General features: G+C 42.1%; 1 protein-coding gene across 1 annotated transcript in view; it reads right to left on the bottom strand.

Annotated features, from left to right (window-relative positions):
• Positions 1-14,480, bottom strand: part of arhgap29a (Rho GTPase activating protein 29a) — a 35,193-nt gene extending 20,713 nt beyond the window's left edge. Inside the window, exons 1-2 of the mRNA XM_030756251.1 lie at positions 14,237-14,480; positions 12,682-13,081 (exon numbers count right to left, since the gene is read on the bottom strand). Coding sequence (XP_030612111.1) covers positions 12,682-12,955 — 274 coding nt within the window. The 5' untranslated portion in view covers positions 12,956-13,081; positions 14,237-14,480. The remainder of the gene's footprint in view (positions 1-12,681; positions 13,082-14,236) is intronic.

The following is a 14,480-nucleotide window of genomic DNA, read 5'->3' as shown; positions in this document are numbered from 1 at the left end:
CAAATCTCTCTCTGTTCCCTCTCACACACAATACTCACATAATTACCACTGTGATTAAGACATAATGAGTCATTATAATCACACTAAATACACTGTGTGGCAGGTTGTTTTGATTTCATGTTTTAAATATATCCTATTCATATGACTTCACTTTAATAGTTGTTTCCTGGTCACATTTCCTTGCAACTTCTGTAACCCAGTTAAATGAAAACGTGCACGCGCGCACACACACACACACACACACACACACAATAGACACAGTCAGTCAAAGCCACAATTTGTGCTGACGATCACCCCCGGATTACCCTTCATGGAAAGGGGGATCAGAAAGACTTTAACTGTCTCCCGTTTTTTCTTTTATTCGTTGGGTCTCTTTTTCGGAGTGGGACAAATAGTGCCGCCAGTTGGGCTAATAATGCTAGGTCTTTGTGGCCACCATGACAATACTAGCTGAGGCCTGACATGTAAATCCAGCCAAATGATGGTCTGTGACAACTTCACACTGATCAACAGTTCAAGTAAAACATACTGGTCAAATCTCACCCACTAACTATAACATAAACAAACTACAACTGTCTGTCAGCTGTACAACTGTTAAAATCATAATAATTAAAAAGATGCAGTATATGACTATCTGTTATAGAACAGCTTTGTTTTTCCCACATAGCGACATGAAAATGTCTATAAATGCTGCTGCTTTACTGGCAACTTATATGCAGCCGATCAGCATACCGAGCAAATAACCAACAGACAAATTCTAAGGCCTAGCTCACTCGGGTAGGGCACATTAAATGCTGAAAAATAACATCACAAAGACAACAAGAGGCAACTCTAAATAAACAATAAGCACACATGAACCAATTAACCAGCAAAAACTGGCCTAAAATGCATGGACATAACAAAATAAGCACCTCGTTACCAAAATAACTGCATTAGGCAAGGTCAAATCACAATACTGCTCCACTCCAAGCCAGCATGCCCTGCTCCTTCTAGTTTACCAAAAGCTTCTCCACAGGATCTGGAGTCCCATCTTTTTCCATAGCGACCATCTTCATCCATCTTCATCAGATGCCATGCGCAGTGCCGAAGACCTGGTGGGTTTTGAGGGCATAAGCCTCTTGCCTCTTTGTTTTAGCTGCCCAGCTCCACACGAGGCAGGAAAAGAAGGCAGTGGTGAGCTTCTGGCACAACCACACATCATACTGAGACTCAGTTCTGCTCTACAATCAATGCACATGGGAACACAGAAAGTGCATTCTCATTGTTAGCATGCTGAAGCGTTTTATCAAGTGACAAAACGTGAGAAACGTTCTTTCGTTATGACGTTAACGCCTACTTTTGTATTCATTCCTCACAACATAAAAATTCAAATAAAAAGATGTTTTATGTAAACTTTAATTTAAATATTTGTTTTGATTAAATGTAGAAAATATTTTTTTTTATACATTTTTGCCATTTTCATTCCTGTCGATGGAGCTTTCCCACAGACTGCTCCTGTCATTATCTTATATGATAAGGGTCAAAGTTTATAACAAGCCGCTTCAACCCTTAAGCCCTTAATTGGTCCTGGTCAGTTTAGATCCCATTTATGGACATTATCCTTCAAAAGACAACATGTGCACAATGGCCTAGATACACACACAGGCTACATATCCTATTCATCTACCAAGTAACTGGATCCTGAATCCTGGAGGCATCAGGCTTGGGCAGGCTAAAGGTTTATTAAGGACAAGCCTAAATCATGAAACCCCACAAGACAGAGGGTCTTCCTTTGCAAAGCTCCATGGGCTTCAATTGTCAATGGCGGCTGTGTGGCCTATTGGAAAACCCTAAATGGAGGCTAATTAGCAAGACATTATGGCTGCATCCACCAGCTCAGCAGGACACAGGATAATGTACAGAGACTGATTATTTAACCCCTCAACTGCCATCCTGGGTGGAACACAAAGAAAAGACTCATTCCCACTGCAGAGTGCCTTTTAAATCAACAAATCAGCAGAGACATTGTCAGTGCAGCGACGAAAGATGTTTCAATTGCAAATAATTCAAGGATTTCTGAAGGCTGGCAAAAAAATAAACACGCCTCTGGGAAGATCATTCTGTTTTCCCCAGGAAATCTGAGGACTCTGGAGTGAGGACTTGTTTGAGTACCGAAAACTCACCATTGTCCCTGGGGCCAATGGCAAACAGTGGGACTGGTCGCCTCATGGGCCTGCTCCATGAAGCATTTTTACAACATAAATCACAACAAAGGCTTTTCCCTTTTCACAGGAAAGAAGAACTGCAGTTTGTGTGCATCTTTGTCTATGTATGCTAGTTAGCAGCAGAATGATTGTAAGGAGTAGTAGGGGAAGAGTTTTAGTTTGATTAGAGTCAAAACAAAACAAAACAAAAAAAATGGGGGACGGGGGGTTGTGTGTTATTTGGGGTACTACTCTCTCTGGGGGATTTGTCCCAAATTTACCCCTGCACCCCACATCCCTGCTTCAGTGGGGGTTATGAGAGAAGGAGCGAGTGAGAGACATTCCTGGGCATAATAAGCCCTGGTGAATGAAGGCTACAGGGGGATCAGACTCTGATCCTGATGAGAAGGAGGCCGCAGATCAGGAGCTGCTCAGAGGCTGCCAGCAACACATTGCCAGGTTTTTACTTCATTAGCGTCATGGAAACCCAACATTCCAGCCTCTTGTTTGGGAGTAGGGATGGGAGTTGCGGGAGTGAGGAGTGGAGGGGGATCCATAATGAAAACATTGTCAGATCACTCACCATTGAGATGACACCTCAATATCAAAACATTCAAGAGCAGATGCTCTCTTGACACTTTCATGTAATGGACTTACAAAAATAAAATAAAATTAAGGGCACATACTTCTATTTGACAATATTTTATCTGGTTTATCGTTTGTTTAGGCTACGCATGAAGGATATGTGGCACCACGGTAAAGCTGTGATTTGCACTGGAAGTTCTTGCACTGTTTAGTTCTCAAGGGGAAAAAATAGCAAAAAAAAATGGATGGTTGGATGGATGGATGGATGGATGGATGGATGGATGGATGGATGGATGGATGGATGGATGGATTAAATTAAAAAAATTAAAAAAAAATTGCCCATGATATAAGGAGAATCAATATAATGAAACTGGCTTCTTTTGCTGTGCAACGCCAAAGTCTTTGCTTGATGTGTACCACATGCTATCTCTCACTTTTTGGGACTTCAATGACTCGACTCTTTGCAGCACAAAACTTCCACTTGGGACTGACACAATATGACTTGGCAACATTCCTTTTGGTGTGACCCTAGCTATGCTCATTCATGCATTGCAAATCATGGGAGCAATGTATTATTTATGCTTCAAGACATTTGAGAGGACAGGGGGTGCATATTGCCACAAAGCAAGTGTGAAATCACTAAACGTGTCACAACCGGGTCTGCAATGGTCTGATCAGATGGATGTAGCTCATGGCAGAGGGGGCTAAATGATATGTTGGACAGGAAACCCATGACTAATGTCAATCAAAACCTCTCTATGTGTCCTATTGAATAAGACCACAGTAGGACATTCCTTCGACTCACCCCCTAAATAACCAACTAGCACTGTGCAGTGGCAGAACTTGTGCATTCATCAAAAGCTCTGGTAAGATTTGCTTACCATGGCTTGACCCTTCTTGGAGCTAATAATCAATCACTGTCTGACTCAGTAACCTTTTTATTGTTACAGAGTCATTTAATTGGCTAGAATGAAATGCCACTTTCTTTACCATCTCTCTCTCTCTCACAGGCAAAAATGACACTGCCATCATTTCAAACTATTTGTGCAACTATAAGGCAATCTTGCAAAATAGGTCCACTTAACCTTTAACACTCTGCAAGGTCACTGCAATGGGTGGCCTATACATCCCTTGATATCCCCCTCCCCAACAAACTTCCTGTGGTCAGTGGCCCTGTTCCACCTCTGTCGACAGACCACTGGCAGTCTACTCTATGGATTAGCAGATTACACACAGCTGGTAAAAAGGCAAGGGAACATTGCCTTCCTAGATTTCTATGCTCATACCAAAGAATTCCCTGTAGCTTTACCTTTGAAGCCATTTTTCCCATGACTGCATGCACAAAGAGCTGTCATTAAATTAAAGAAAAAAAAACAGCCGTAGGCTAGGCACACAGCACCTTTTACCCAGGTAGGGGGCTTTTCTTTTTTTTGTTCCCACTCTGCTGGCAATCGCCTTTGTCAGGCTTGTTAGATGTTAACTTTAAAAAAAAAAAAGAGAACATGCCACTGAGTTAACAGACAGGAGCACAAGCTATAACCACATATTGATAACACTTATAAAAATCCCATAACACTTCAACGTCCCAAGATGTCTTTTCAGACATATCTACCCTTGGATATTTCCCTCTTTAATCCTTTGAATATAAATGAGATGCCCAGTGTGGAGTGAAGAATTTGTTTTCATCCTCTTTCATTTCTCCTTGGAGCTGTCTGTCACAAACGAAAGACAGGCAACCTTTCTCTCTAGATATCCCCCCAGATCACCACCATGCCGCTGCCGCCCACTGTTGATGCAAAGCCCTGAAGGCTGGCATTCCAACTATGCCTTCTTTTTTTTAAAGAGAAACTTCAAATCCCCCCACAGTGCGACCTCCAGTTTGCAGCCAAACTGGTTAGGCATTAGGCTGAAGAGACTACAGGCAAAGGAAAATCTGCAGGACAGAGTAGGGAGAGCTGTCCAACAAGTCCACAGATGGGCCCCTTTAGTACACCTGTCAAGCAGCAGAATTGGGCGGTGAGGAGGCTGAGGTTGGGGGCAAACACTGCACTGAGCACAAGAGGATACTGTTTAGCTTTACTAGCATTCTAATCCTGAGAGAATGGGCTTTGTGGGTTAAAAAGCTTTTAAAAAGACCCTCAAAACACAGTTACTTTCATAACTGTCAAGGCATTTAATTGACTGAAACAGTACATTTCAGTCAATTGAAAACATGCATGAATTCCAAGTTTCTGTCAACCGCAAACAGTGGGGTTTAGGGAGATGCGTTGCTTTGTATAGCACTAACCTAAACTGCACTGAATTTAAAAAGAAAACAGGGGAAACTATACCAACCACTTTAACTGAGGACAATGCACTGTTTTGTTTCTTGCCATGGCTACATGAGCAGACACAGACCTTGCACAGGAGAGATGGTATTCTGGTCTGTAGAGTCTGTGCTAATCTGACAGTCTTGCCTAAAAGTTAGTTATGAAATACGTTAGTCATGAAATACTTCTGTTCTATCAAATGATGAGAGGGTCATGGTTCTATTTATGAGCGCTAACATTTGCTGAATGTTGTGGACAAAGACAGCAGCTGGTTATCCTCTCTTGTATCAAAATGAATGTCATTTGCTATTACCTGATAACTGTAACAAAGACCTGTTACGAGCAGGGTCTACTCCAGGACTCTCAAACAGACACCCCATTGGTCAGAAGTGGCCAGCAAAAAGGTCTATGACAGCCCACTAGATAGCTTTGATTTATGATTCAGGTACTATATCTACTTTGCATGCATTGCAAAATTGAGTGCTGTGTTTTCTACATCGTGACCCTTATTATTAATTTGCATTTTGGAACTCCATTAGATTAAATATCCAAGTTAAATGGATGAATAATTTGCACCATGCATTCAGGATGTCAAATAAGTTCTACAAGTTATTAATCCAATGCAGGGGGATACATACTGGGCTCATTCAGACAGTATACTTTCCACCTTAAAGTTTAATCCAAGAGAAGTGAGAGAAGGTCTTTGCAACACATACAAATGGGCCTTGATTAAATATGCTATCTATATTCTGAGTAACATTAATAAGAATAACACAAAATTATTACATGTATGCCTGTTTTTCACACACATTGAAGAAAACAAATATTTATAAAAGTCATCTTCAGTATCTCTATTTTTTTGGATATGGGCAAAAAGCCCTTCTACTGTATATATAAAAGAATCCTCAAGGGCTGATTTTCTCAAGTACAGTCCCTCATCAGATCCCACAGTCCTTAGCCTCATGTGCAGTGTGGGAATCCTGGAGCTTTATCTCAGTGTGTGGCAGACACTGACAGCCTCCTGGAACAAAGCTGCTCCAACAAAAACAGTGACAATAACCATAAATCTTTCTTGGGTGTACGAAGGAAAGGCAAACGCACAGAGAGGGAGCTTCCTTGGGTTCCAACTTGAAAACAACTTACAAATCTTCAAGTTAAGTTAGACTATCAAACTTGACAAGTTTTGCCACCTGTATACAGCCTGCCTCCATTGCACACATTGTTCTTTGCCAAAAGATAGATAGTCAGCTCAGTGTGCTCTGTACGGGGTGCATCATTGCATGTTTTGTTCCATCAGTCAGAGGGGATAAATCGACCCGCCATATGTCACAATGCTCTGTACTTTAATCCTTGAGAGGGAGGGAGAACAATCCAAAATTCTATCTAACCCTAGCCCATCAACTAATACTAAGACAATAGCTGTGCTTTTAAACAGGGATCACCCAGAACAATTAAGCTAATGTAATAAATCTTGCTAGGAAGCTTAATTTGCAAGATAAGTGTCCAGTATGATTAAATCGAGCTCTTCGGACTCCCATACCTTGAATGTTACGAAGGCTTGTTGTCTTGTGGTCAGGATAATCTGCAGCAGCTTTAAATATGGGCACAGTAAAAGAACCATAAAAGGAACTTTTTGGAGGCAAGAAGCTTGAATGCATTGCAGTGGATCCCAGACCCAGAGGGAGAGACTGTCTAAACACAGCAGAGCTGCGGCCATTAAGAAAGTCTGGAATGGTTAGTGAAAAGCCCGAGAAGGACTAATTTTAGGCCGATTTGAAATACAAATGACAAAAATAGCATTAGGGCTTTCTCTGAGGACCCAGATCAGAATCACTTTCCCACAAAGCCTTTTCATCATGGCAGGATACTCAGCTGGCGTCCAAAAAAAAAGAGAAACAAGCACTTATGTTGTGACATGTGGGAAAATATTTTCACTAAAGCACAAAAAAGCCAACATGCAATTTGATAAAGTTACATTACCCAACAATGCACCAACTGTAACATTTTGTTTAATGGCAATGATCAAAAGACATGAAAAAAAAGTAACTCTGAAAACACTCAGTGGTCAGGTGTATTACAGTATGCCTTTGTACATTACTCAGTATCTGCAGGACATTTTTAGAAGCCGCCTGTTAATCATTAAAATTCAGAACCACACATTCTAAAACTCCAGAAACCCCATACTGATTAACTGAGGACACTTGTGACTCAAAGAACACGCAGCTAAATTAAGGAGTGCGGGCATACAAGTCATCCATTTACCCTGACAGATTATAAATGATGACAAAGCGGCAATAAAACTTTGTTTTTATGTGTGTGTAATGCACCGCAGGCATTCCTAGACAGAATGATGAGGACTAGGCACTATCTGACAGGTCAGGGAGCTGGTGAGAGCACAGGCTTTGTGCAGATCAACTTTCATGTGCAGCACTGAAATCTTATTTCACTTTGTCAGCATATGATTCAAGAGTCTATAAACAACCAGTGTGAGGTTTGTTCTACGGGAATGCAGGGTATATGCAGCACGAGTGAAGGAAGAGGTGAGATGGCACAGTGAATTAAACTGTGCTGTGGCTGCAGATTTGAATTTATTTAAAAAATTTTCCTAGTGAAGGCGCATGTTTAGCATAGTCACAATATATCAACACAAAAGTAATCAACACAAAAAAATACAGGGTGTCAAATAAAGGCTCAAACAAGGAACTGATAATTTAAATAGGGAAATGCCCTGACACCAATGCAGGAAATGTCCAAAATAATAATGATATAGATTCATTAATGCCTTTTTACAGCATGCCATTCTAGTGAAAACTCTTATGTTTAAAGACATCAGAATAACACAATTTACTTTTGGTGATTAGGTCTTTTCCCTGGTTTTTGTTATTCATCTCCTCAATACAAAAGCCGAGGTGTGAACCCACCCAAGGTTTTGGAGAACTGTTACACCCTAATGGCCAGCTTGGGCCTGGGGCAAGCAAAAAAAGCATGTCAGGAAAGTTTAACAATTCATCTATGAAGCAAACTGGCTGAAATGGATCCTGACTACAGTGGGGTTTTTTTTTTTCTTAGTCAGTATTTTCACATTAAAATACCAAGAGAAGTCCTTGGATAGTTCAGACAGTTTAAATGTGACCGCTGGTTTGTTTTATACAGCAACAGCACAACTACATTAAAAAGAAGCTAAAATAAAAGCCGTCTGTATGCAGACAAACTGCTTGTTTAGCCTGCCACCATCTTTAAATTCAGCTGATTTCTTGTAAACTTTGCTGCCGGCTGAGAGTGGCTGTCCACATCTCTCATTCTAGCAGCAACACCTGCGACATGCAGGGGTGGGTCTAAAGAGGGCCACATAATTTACTCTACTACATTTATTTTAGAGCTTTAGTTACTATCGATCTTCTAACATTACAATATAAAATATGCATCTTTTAACAAACCATATTCTATCCTTATAGATTAAGCTAACAGCCTTTCTTTAATGGCCTAGTAAAAATACACAAATGGCCAGTAAAAGTCTGATCTACCTGTACCAGTACCCAGTAACCAGTAGGGAAAAACTATGTTGAACACGGACCAGGAAGACTAGATCACCTATGTTTAACAGAAAGTTATTAATTAAAATAATTGTAGCATTCTTTTTTCTCACCTACACTGAGTGAACTGCTTATTGTTGCAGTTTTCTTTATTAAGCAGCTGACACATGAATTTGGCCATGATTCTCCTTGGTAGTCAGAACACAATAAGACAGATGGCACACCTATCGCATTAGGACTGGCAGCCGCAGCAACTCCCTCACTTCTAAAATAGATGATGAGAAGTACAACAATCTTGTGCAGAAAAACAGCAACAGTCTGTTGTTTGGAGTCTGTTGAAAGAAGACACGAATGCCAAATGCTCACTACACAAATCTTATGATGGCAAGGCCCTATTTGGCCCTATTTGGCACTGAAAACAAAGGCCACAGGGGCCTCTTCCTCAGCTCATCTGGTCTGCAAATGTCAAAATAATAATCCCCTCCAATTACTGACAAGTAGCCACTGGACAAGGTCACGACCTTAAAAATATCTGTCACACTGTGAATATGACATGTCGTCAACATTGACCCGACAGCAATGCAGGACCAGAAACATATTTTTCTCAGGAACCAGTAAAAAACAATTCAGTCGTGCGTCACTGACCCACAACTCAAGAGACACTAAGTACTAATTACCATTTAAGGTTGATGTGCATTGCTAGAAAAATAAAACACTGGATGAGAAAAGCCCCTGTGGGATTGGTCCTGCAGCCCACATCTATTCTGGACTTGGGAAAGAATCATTTCTGCAAAAGTTACCAGTTAGCAGGAGAATGCTAGTCTGGAGATGCCTCCTGGGACAATGGGTGTCAGACTCACATCACTGACTGTGAATGCAGGCAGTGTTACAGGCTACAAGGGCTCTTAGCTGACTGTTGCTCATCACTATTGACTCTGTGTCATTAAAAAAAGAGGAGGGTTCCCTCCAGTTTCAGCAAGTGCCCGGGGTAATGAGAGGTTGGCTCTATTGTGAAGCACCACAGAAACAATATGGCCATAAATTCAACCAGTCCAAGCATAAGTCAGCGACTTCCAACAATCTGTTAGCACACTCCCCTAACGCCCTGAAAGCCCTAAACCTTAACAATGACACGACAAGCACAAACCACCCTGATACAATCAAGATAAAGACTTATTTCCTGATTCCTGGAGATATTGCCAAGTTTGGTAACCTCGCTTTAAGACCCTAATCTGTGCTTGCATGGGTTCACAATGTAACAATCATTTGGCTTATCAACCATTACTTTTAACTCTACCATTTGCTTAAGCCAAAATCGACTTTTGCTACTTCCCTCAATAGCAGGCAGCTCTGTTTTCTGCACTGTGATCTGCCCCATTTTCCCCAAATCTGCCCTTTCCTGTACTTAGTCAAAATAAGCCATCTAATGGGGATACTCTGCTGTACAATCACGTGTTGGGATCTCAATGACTACTCTGGTGGAGCCTGTGCTTACTAGACCTGTAAATGATGTGCAGACACATAGGCAGTGACTGTAATTATAAGTAGGCGAGAACACGGATTGCAAACCAGTTTCTTAACACCAGTAATCAAAGGCAAAAATATCTAGTATGACAGCTATGTAACCTTGACCCAGAGAGAACCTGTGCTTGCACTCTGTATGTCCACCTTATTAAATCTGCTATTAAACAAACTGAAATCACAGCTGTCTGTTATTACACTTGACTAAGTCAGGCACAGAAAATGTGATGCAGTGAAGGCTTGAGGTATATTTCTTAAATAAAGTCTTCTTCTGCTCCATAAAGCTGCAGACATCAGCCGCTCGCACATGATGATTTACTGCTTTGATCTGCTGCATGCTGACAGGTCACAAAAGTCTCTCAAGCTGTTCTCTGTGATGCCGTCCAGCCAGGTCAAGCACCTTTACTGACCTCTCCAGAGGGGAAAAAAAAAACCAAAAACTGGGATTCCTTTTTCCTAAGGCTTGAGTGTCGTGGCAGTACTAATGGGGGGAAAAGGGCAGCCCCAACACCATATGTACCTTGACCTCATCTTATTAAGATCTGGGGATTAACAAATCTGGGTCTCATCCAAAATCAATGCCATAAACCTCGGCCCAATCTTTTGGAAACTATCTAAAGGAAACATTTTACTCTGCTCAAAAAAAATTAAATGAAATACTTCCAAAACACATCAGATCTCAATGGGGAAAAAAAATCATGCTGGATATCTATACTGATATGGACTGGGTAATGTGTTAGGAACAAAAGGATGCCACATTGTTAGATGGAAAATAAAATTATCAACTTATAGAAGGCTGAATTCAAAGAGCTAGGCCAGTCATTTTGCTGACGTTTCACTGCAGCAACTCAGAACTCATGCTCCTAACGAGATGATGGATGGTGTCCTGGGGGATCTCCTCCCAGATCTGGACCAGGGCATCACTGATTTGAGCCTGAACTTGGCAGTGTGCCTCCATGGATACACCTCCCCAGACCATCACTGACCCACCACCAAACCGGTCATGATGAACAATGTTACAGGCAGCATAATGTTCTCCAGGGCTTCTCCAGACCCTTTCATGTCTGTCACGTGTGCTCAGGGTAAACCTACTCTCATCTGTGAAATGCACAGTGTACCAGTGGTGGACCTGTGAATTCTGGTATTATATGGAATTCTGGTGCTCACTGCCCTGTGCTGGGCAGTGAGCACAGGGCCCACTAGAGGCTCTTAGGCCCCCCTCATGAAGTCTGTTTCTGATTGTTTGGTCAGAGACATTCACACCAGTGGCCTGTTGGAAGTCATTTTGTAGCTCTGGCAGTGCTCATCCTGTTCCTCCTTGCACAAAGGAGTAGATATCAGTCCTGCTGATGGGTTAAGGACGTTCTACGGCCCTGTCCAGCTCTCCTAGAGTAACTGGCTGTCTCCTAGAATCTCCTCCATGCTCTCGACACTGTGCATAAAACCTTCTGGCAATGGCATATATTCATGTGCCATCCTGGAGGAGCTGGACTATCTGTGCAACCTCTGTAGGGTCCAGGTATCACCTCGTGCTACCAGTAGTGACACTGACCCTAGCCAAATGCAAAACTAGTGAACAAACAGTCAAAAAAGATGAGGAGGGAAAAATGTCAGTGGCCTCCACCTGTAAAACCATTCCTGTTTTAGGGGTTGTCTCATTGTTGCCCCTCTACAACCCCCTCTGACTCAATGCTGTACTCTGATTAAAAAGTGTTCCTTTAATTTTTGAGCAGTTTAATTATTGGTTTAGTCAGTCTTTTGTTCCATCAAAATTATTTACTATCAAAAGTCCAGCTGAAATGCTGCTGTTGTTTTATACATCACTACATAATTTTTAAGACAGATCAGAACGGCACCAACTTTTTACTCAATTCTCACTGTGAATTTGTTGGAGAGACCAATTAATCCACATTATTCTCTACTTCACGGGAAAGATAAGAACCAAAGTGTAAGCGAGATAAGGCTGGTTGACTGACCGTGCAGCCAAGGCCGCAACACGACAAAAACAGGTAGATAGGCTCGGGACTGTGTACACTATGGTGAAAGCAACAGTGTGTACACAAGAGTGGACTGGCAGCTACATTCCATCATAAATCCCCTTTGCTGTGCTTACACTATTTGGCATTTTTGTGCCCCCGGTCTACACTGCTATAAGTAATTATGTGTCTTGTTTATGAGCGAAACAGAATAATAACAGCACAGAAAAGGTGTGCTGTGTTTTGCTAAGAAACAGGGAAACACATTATGTCACTGCTAATACGTGGAAGCACTAGCTTACTAACTTATTGAAATGCCCACATCCACAGAGGTTATACTGTTGTGAAAACAAAACACTCACAGTTACTTCCAAAGACACTATCAAAACAGCAGCAGACAGAGGCCAGATTAGGTCAGCCTAATGTAGTAATAATAACTGAGCTGTTCCTTATTAAACTATTGTTTAGTTAGGAGAGTGTTTGTGTCACTTTTAATCAGCTGTAGAATTTTATTTTTTTTTTAAAATGGTACCACATTTCTCCTGATGAGTGTATTCTGTTGTCTCTAACATACCTTTGGAGTTGAACACCTCTTTGAGTTGGAGAAGCACGTCAGCAAACTTGCGCACATCACTGACCAGCTGCATGATGTAGTTTGGATCTGAGGTCAGGATATCTGGGTTGTCCAAGCTCACCGAACCACTCTTGGAGGCCCTGGCAGGCCCTGCTGAACCCATGCTGGAGCTGGAGAGTCGGGAAATACCTAGAGAGAGTTTGGTTCCACTGCCACCGCCGCCACCACCACCTGATCCTCCACCAGCACTCTGGCGTAGCATGGCAGCAAGCATGCCTTCTTGGTCCAATGGCCCTCAGGCCTGGTGCCTTGTATCCTTCAGTTCAGCGCCGTTCTCAAACCAAACACAGCACCACAACCGGGGTGAAAAACACTCCACAGACGGGGAAGACGTTTAGTCCTGTGAAGAGCCAGTTGCAATAACATGACATTACAAGCTTTCTCACAGCTTTTGATACAACCACACGTGAGATCAGGCAGGACATCAACACAACTCTCGGCAGCAACAAGTACGACAAGGGTATCCTTCATCCTGCTTCACCAGTGCTATAAATATTTTACTGATACTCAGAATACTGTGAAATCATCTCTGCCATTTGTTGATATTCAACAAGTGGATTTTCCACATTTTCTGTGAAACTGACAATCATGACAATGCAGGGAACAAGAACTGGTCAGTGTGGCCAAAAACAGTGTAGTGTTTTGAACAATGTGGTGAACTGCTGTGGTGTGCATCAATATCGCATTTCCAATGCGATATTGATTTCATTTGCAACACAGATCATAATCTGACAGGCCAACCCAACTACTGATTACTACTGCTACTACTACTATGTACTGACGGGAGTACTGCTCCTGAATGTTTGGCGCACTGAACACATTCAACACACCAGTCAGGAAACTTTTATTTTAAAATCTGTGGGTATAAATGTTATATACGGGCCCTGTGCTTGATGTAATCAGCTTCTGCACTTTTATGCATTTGAAAATTAAGCCAATATTCATGTCAGTGTAGACCCACGGAGTCTCTGTGCGCATCTCCACGTCTACACGCAAATCAAGAACAACGCGGCACTCCGAGTTAATTTCAATAACATGACGATTTGGGGCTTATTGCTAACTCAAATGAGACTCCAAACTTAATCCTGGTTAAAGTCGGTGTATCATTATGGCACAGTGGGTAATTCGGCATCCATAAATCTAAACTAGCAGCACACTGGTCATAAAACCTCGTCTTTTGCTGCCTCCTCTTAGCCAGACCACCATTTGAGTTTAGCGGAGCAGAAGGACTGGAAGTAAAAAGTGGAGTTGTGTATAACTCATTCATTATTCGTGTGTTTAACATGTGCCGAAGTACTTTGTATTTGAAAGTGTTAGGGTAGTGAGGCTAGTTATCCAGCATTAAACTAAAAAAGAAACGAGAGCGGAGTTCGAGTGAATTTATATTAAAGAAGTGCGACCTTAACCGTCTTTTTATACATTTCTGTATCCTACGTGGTTAGCTCCAAGGATTTACCAGAAGACAAGTGATAAACTATCAAATAAAATCACATACCTGCCGTTGGGTCCTGAAACATCGCAGCCGAAAAAATCGAAAAAACTGTCCGGTGGGCAGCGTTAAAAGGCTAAATTAATCCACAGACACCGCGCTGTCCTCGTCTCTCACAGCTGTGTCCCTTCACCGTCCGGCTGTGCTCCTCTGTGCCGACTCAGCGCCGCTCTCCGTGGGATGCAGCCCGGAGCTCTGTCGGTCCGTGTATGTGTGTGCCTGGGCGCACTGGGATTTTTGTGGCTTCTCC

Source organism: Archocentrus centrarchus, chromosome 20 (genome assembly GCF_007364275.1).
Source record: "Archocentrus centrarchus isolate MPI-CPG fArcCen1 chromosome 20, fArcCen1, whole genome shotgun sequence".
In the NCBI taxonomy this organism is placed as follows: domain Eukaryota; kingdom Metazoa; phylum Chordata; class Actinopteri; order Cichliformes; family Cichlidae; genus Archocentrus; species Archocentrus centrarchus.
The sequence above is the reverse complement of the archived record's forward strand: the minus strand, read 5'-3'. Positions and strand labels throughout refer to the sequence as shown.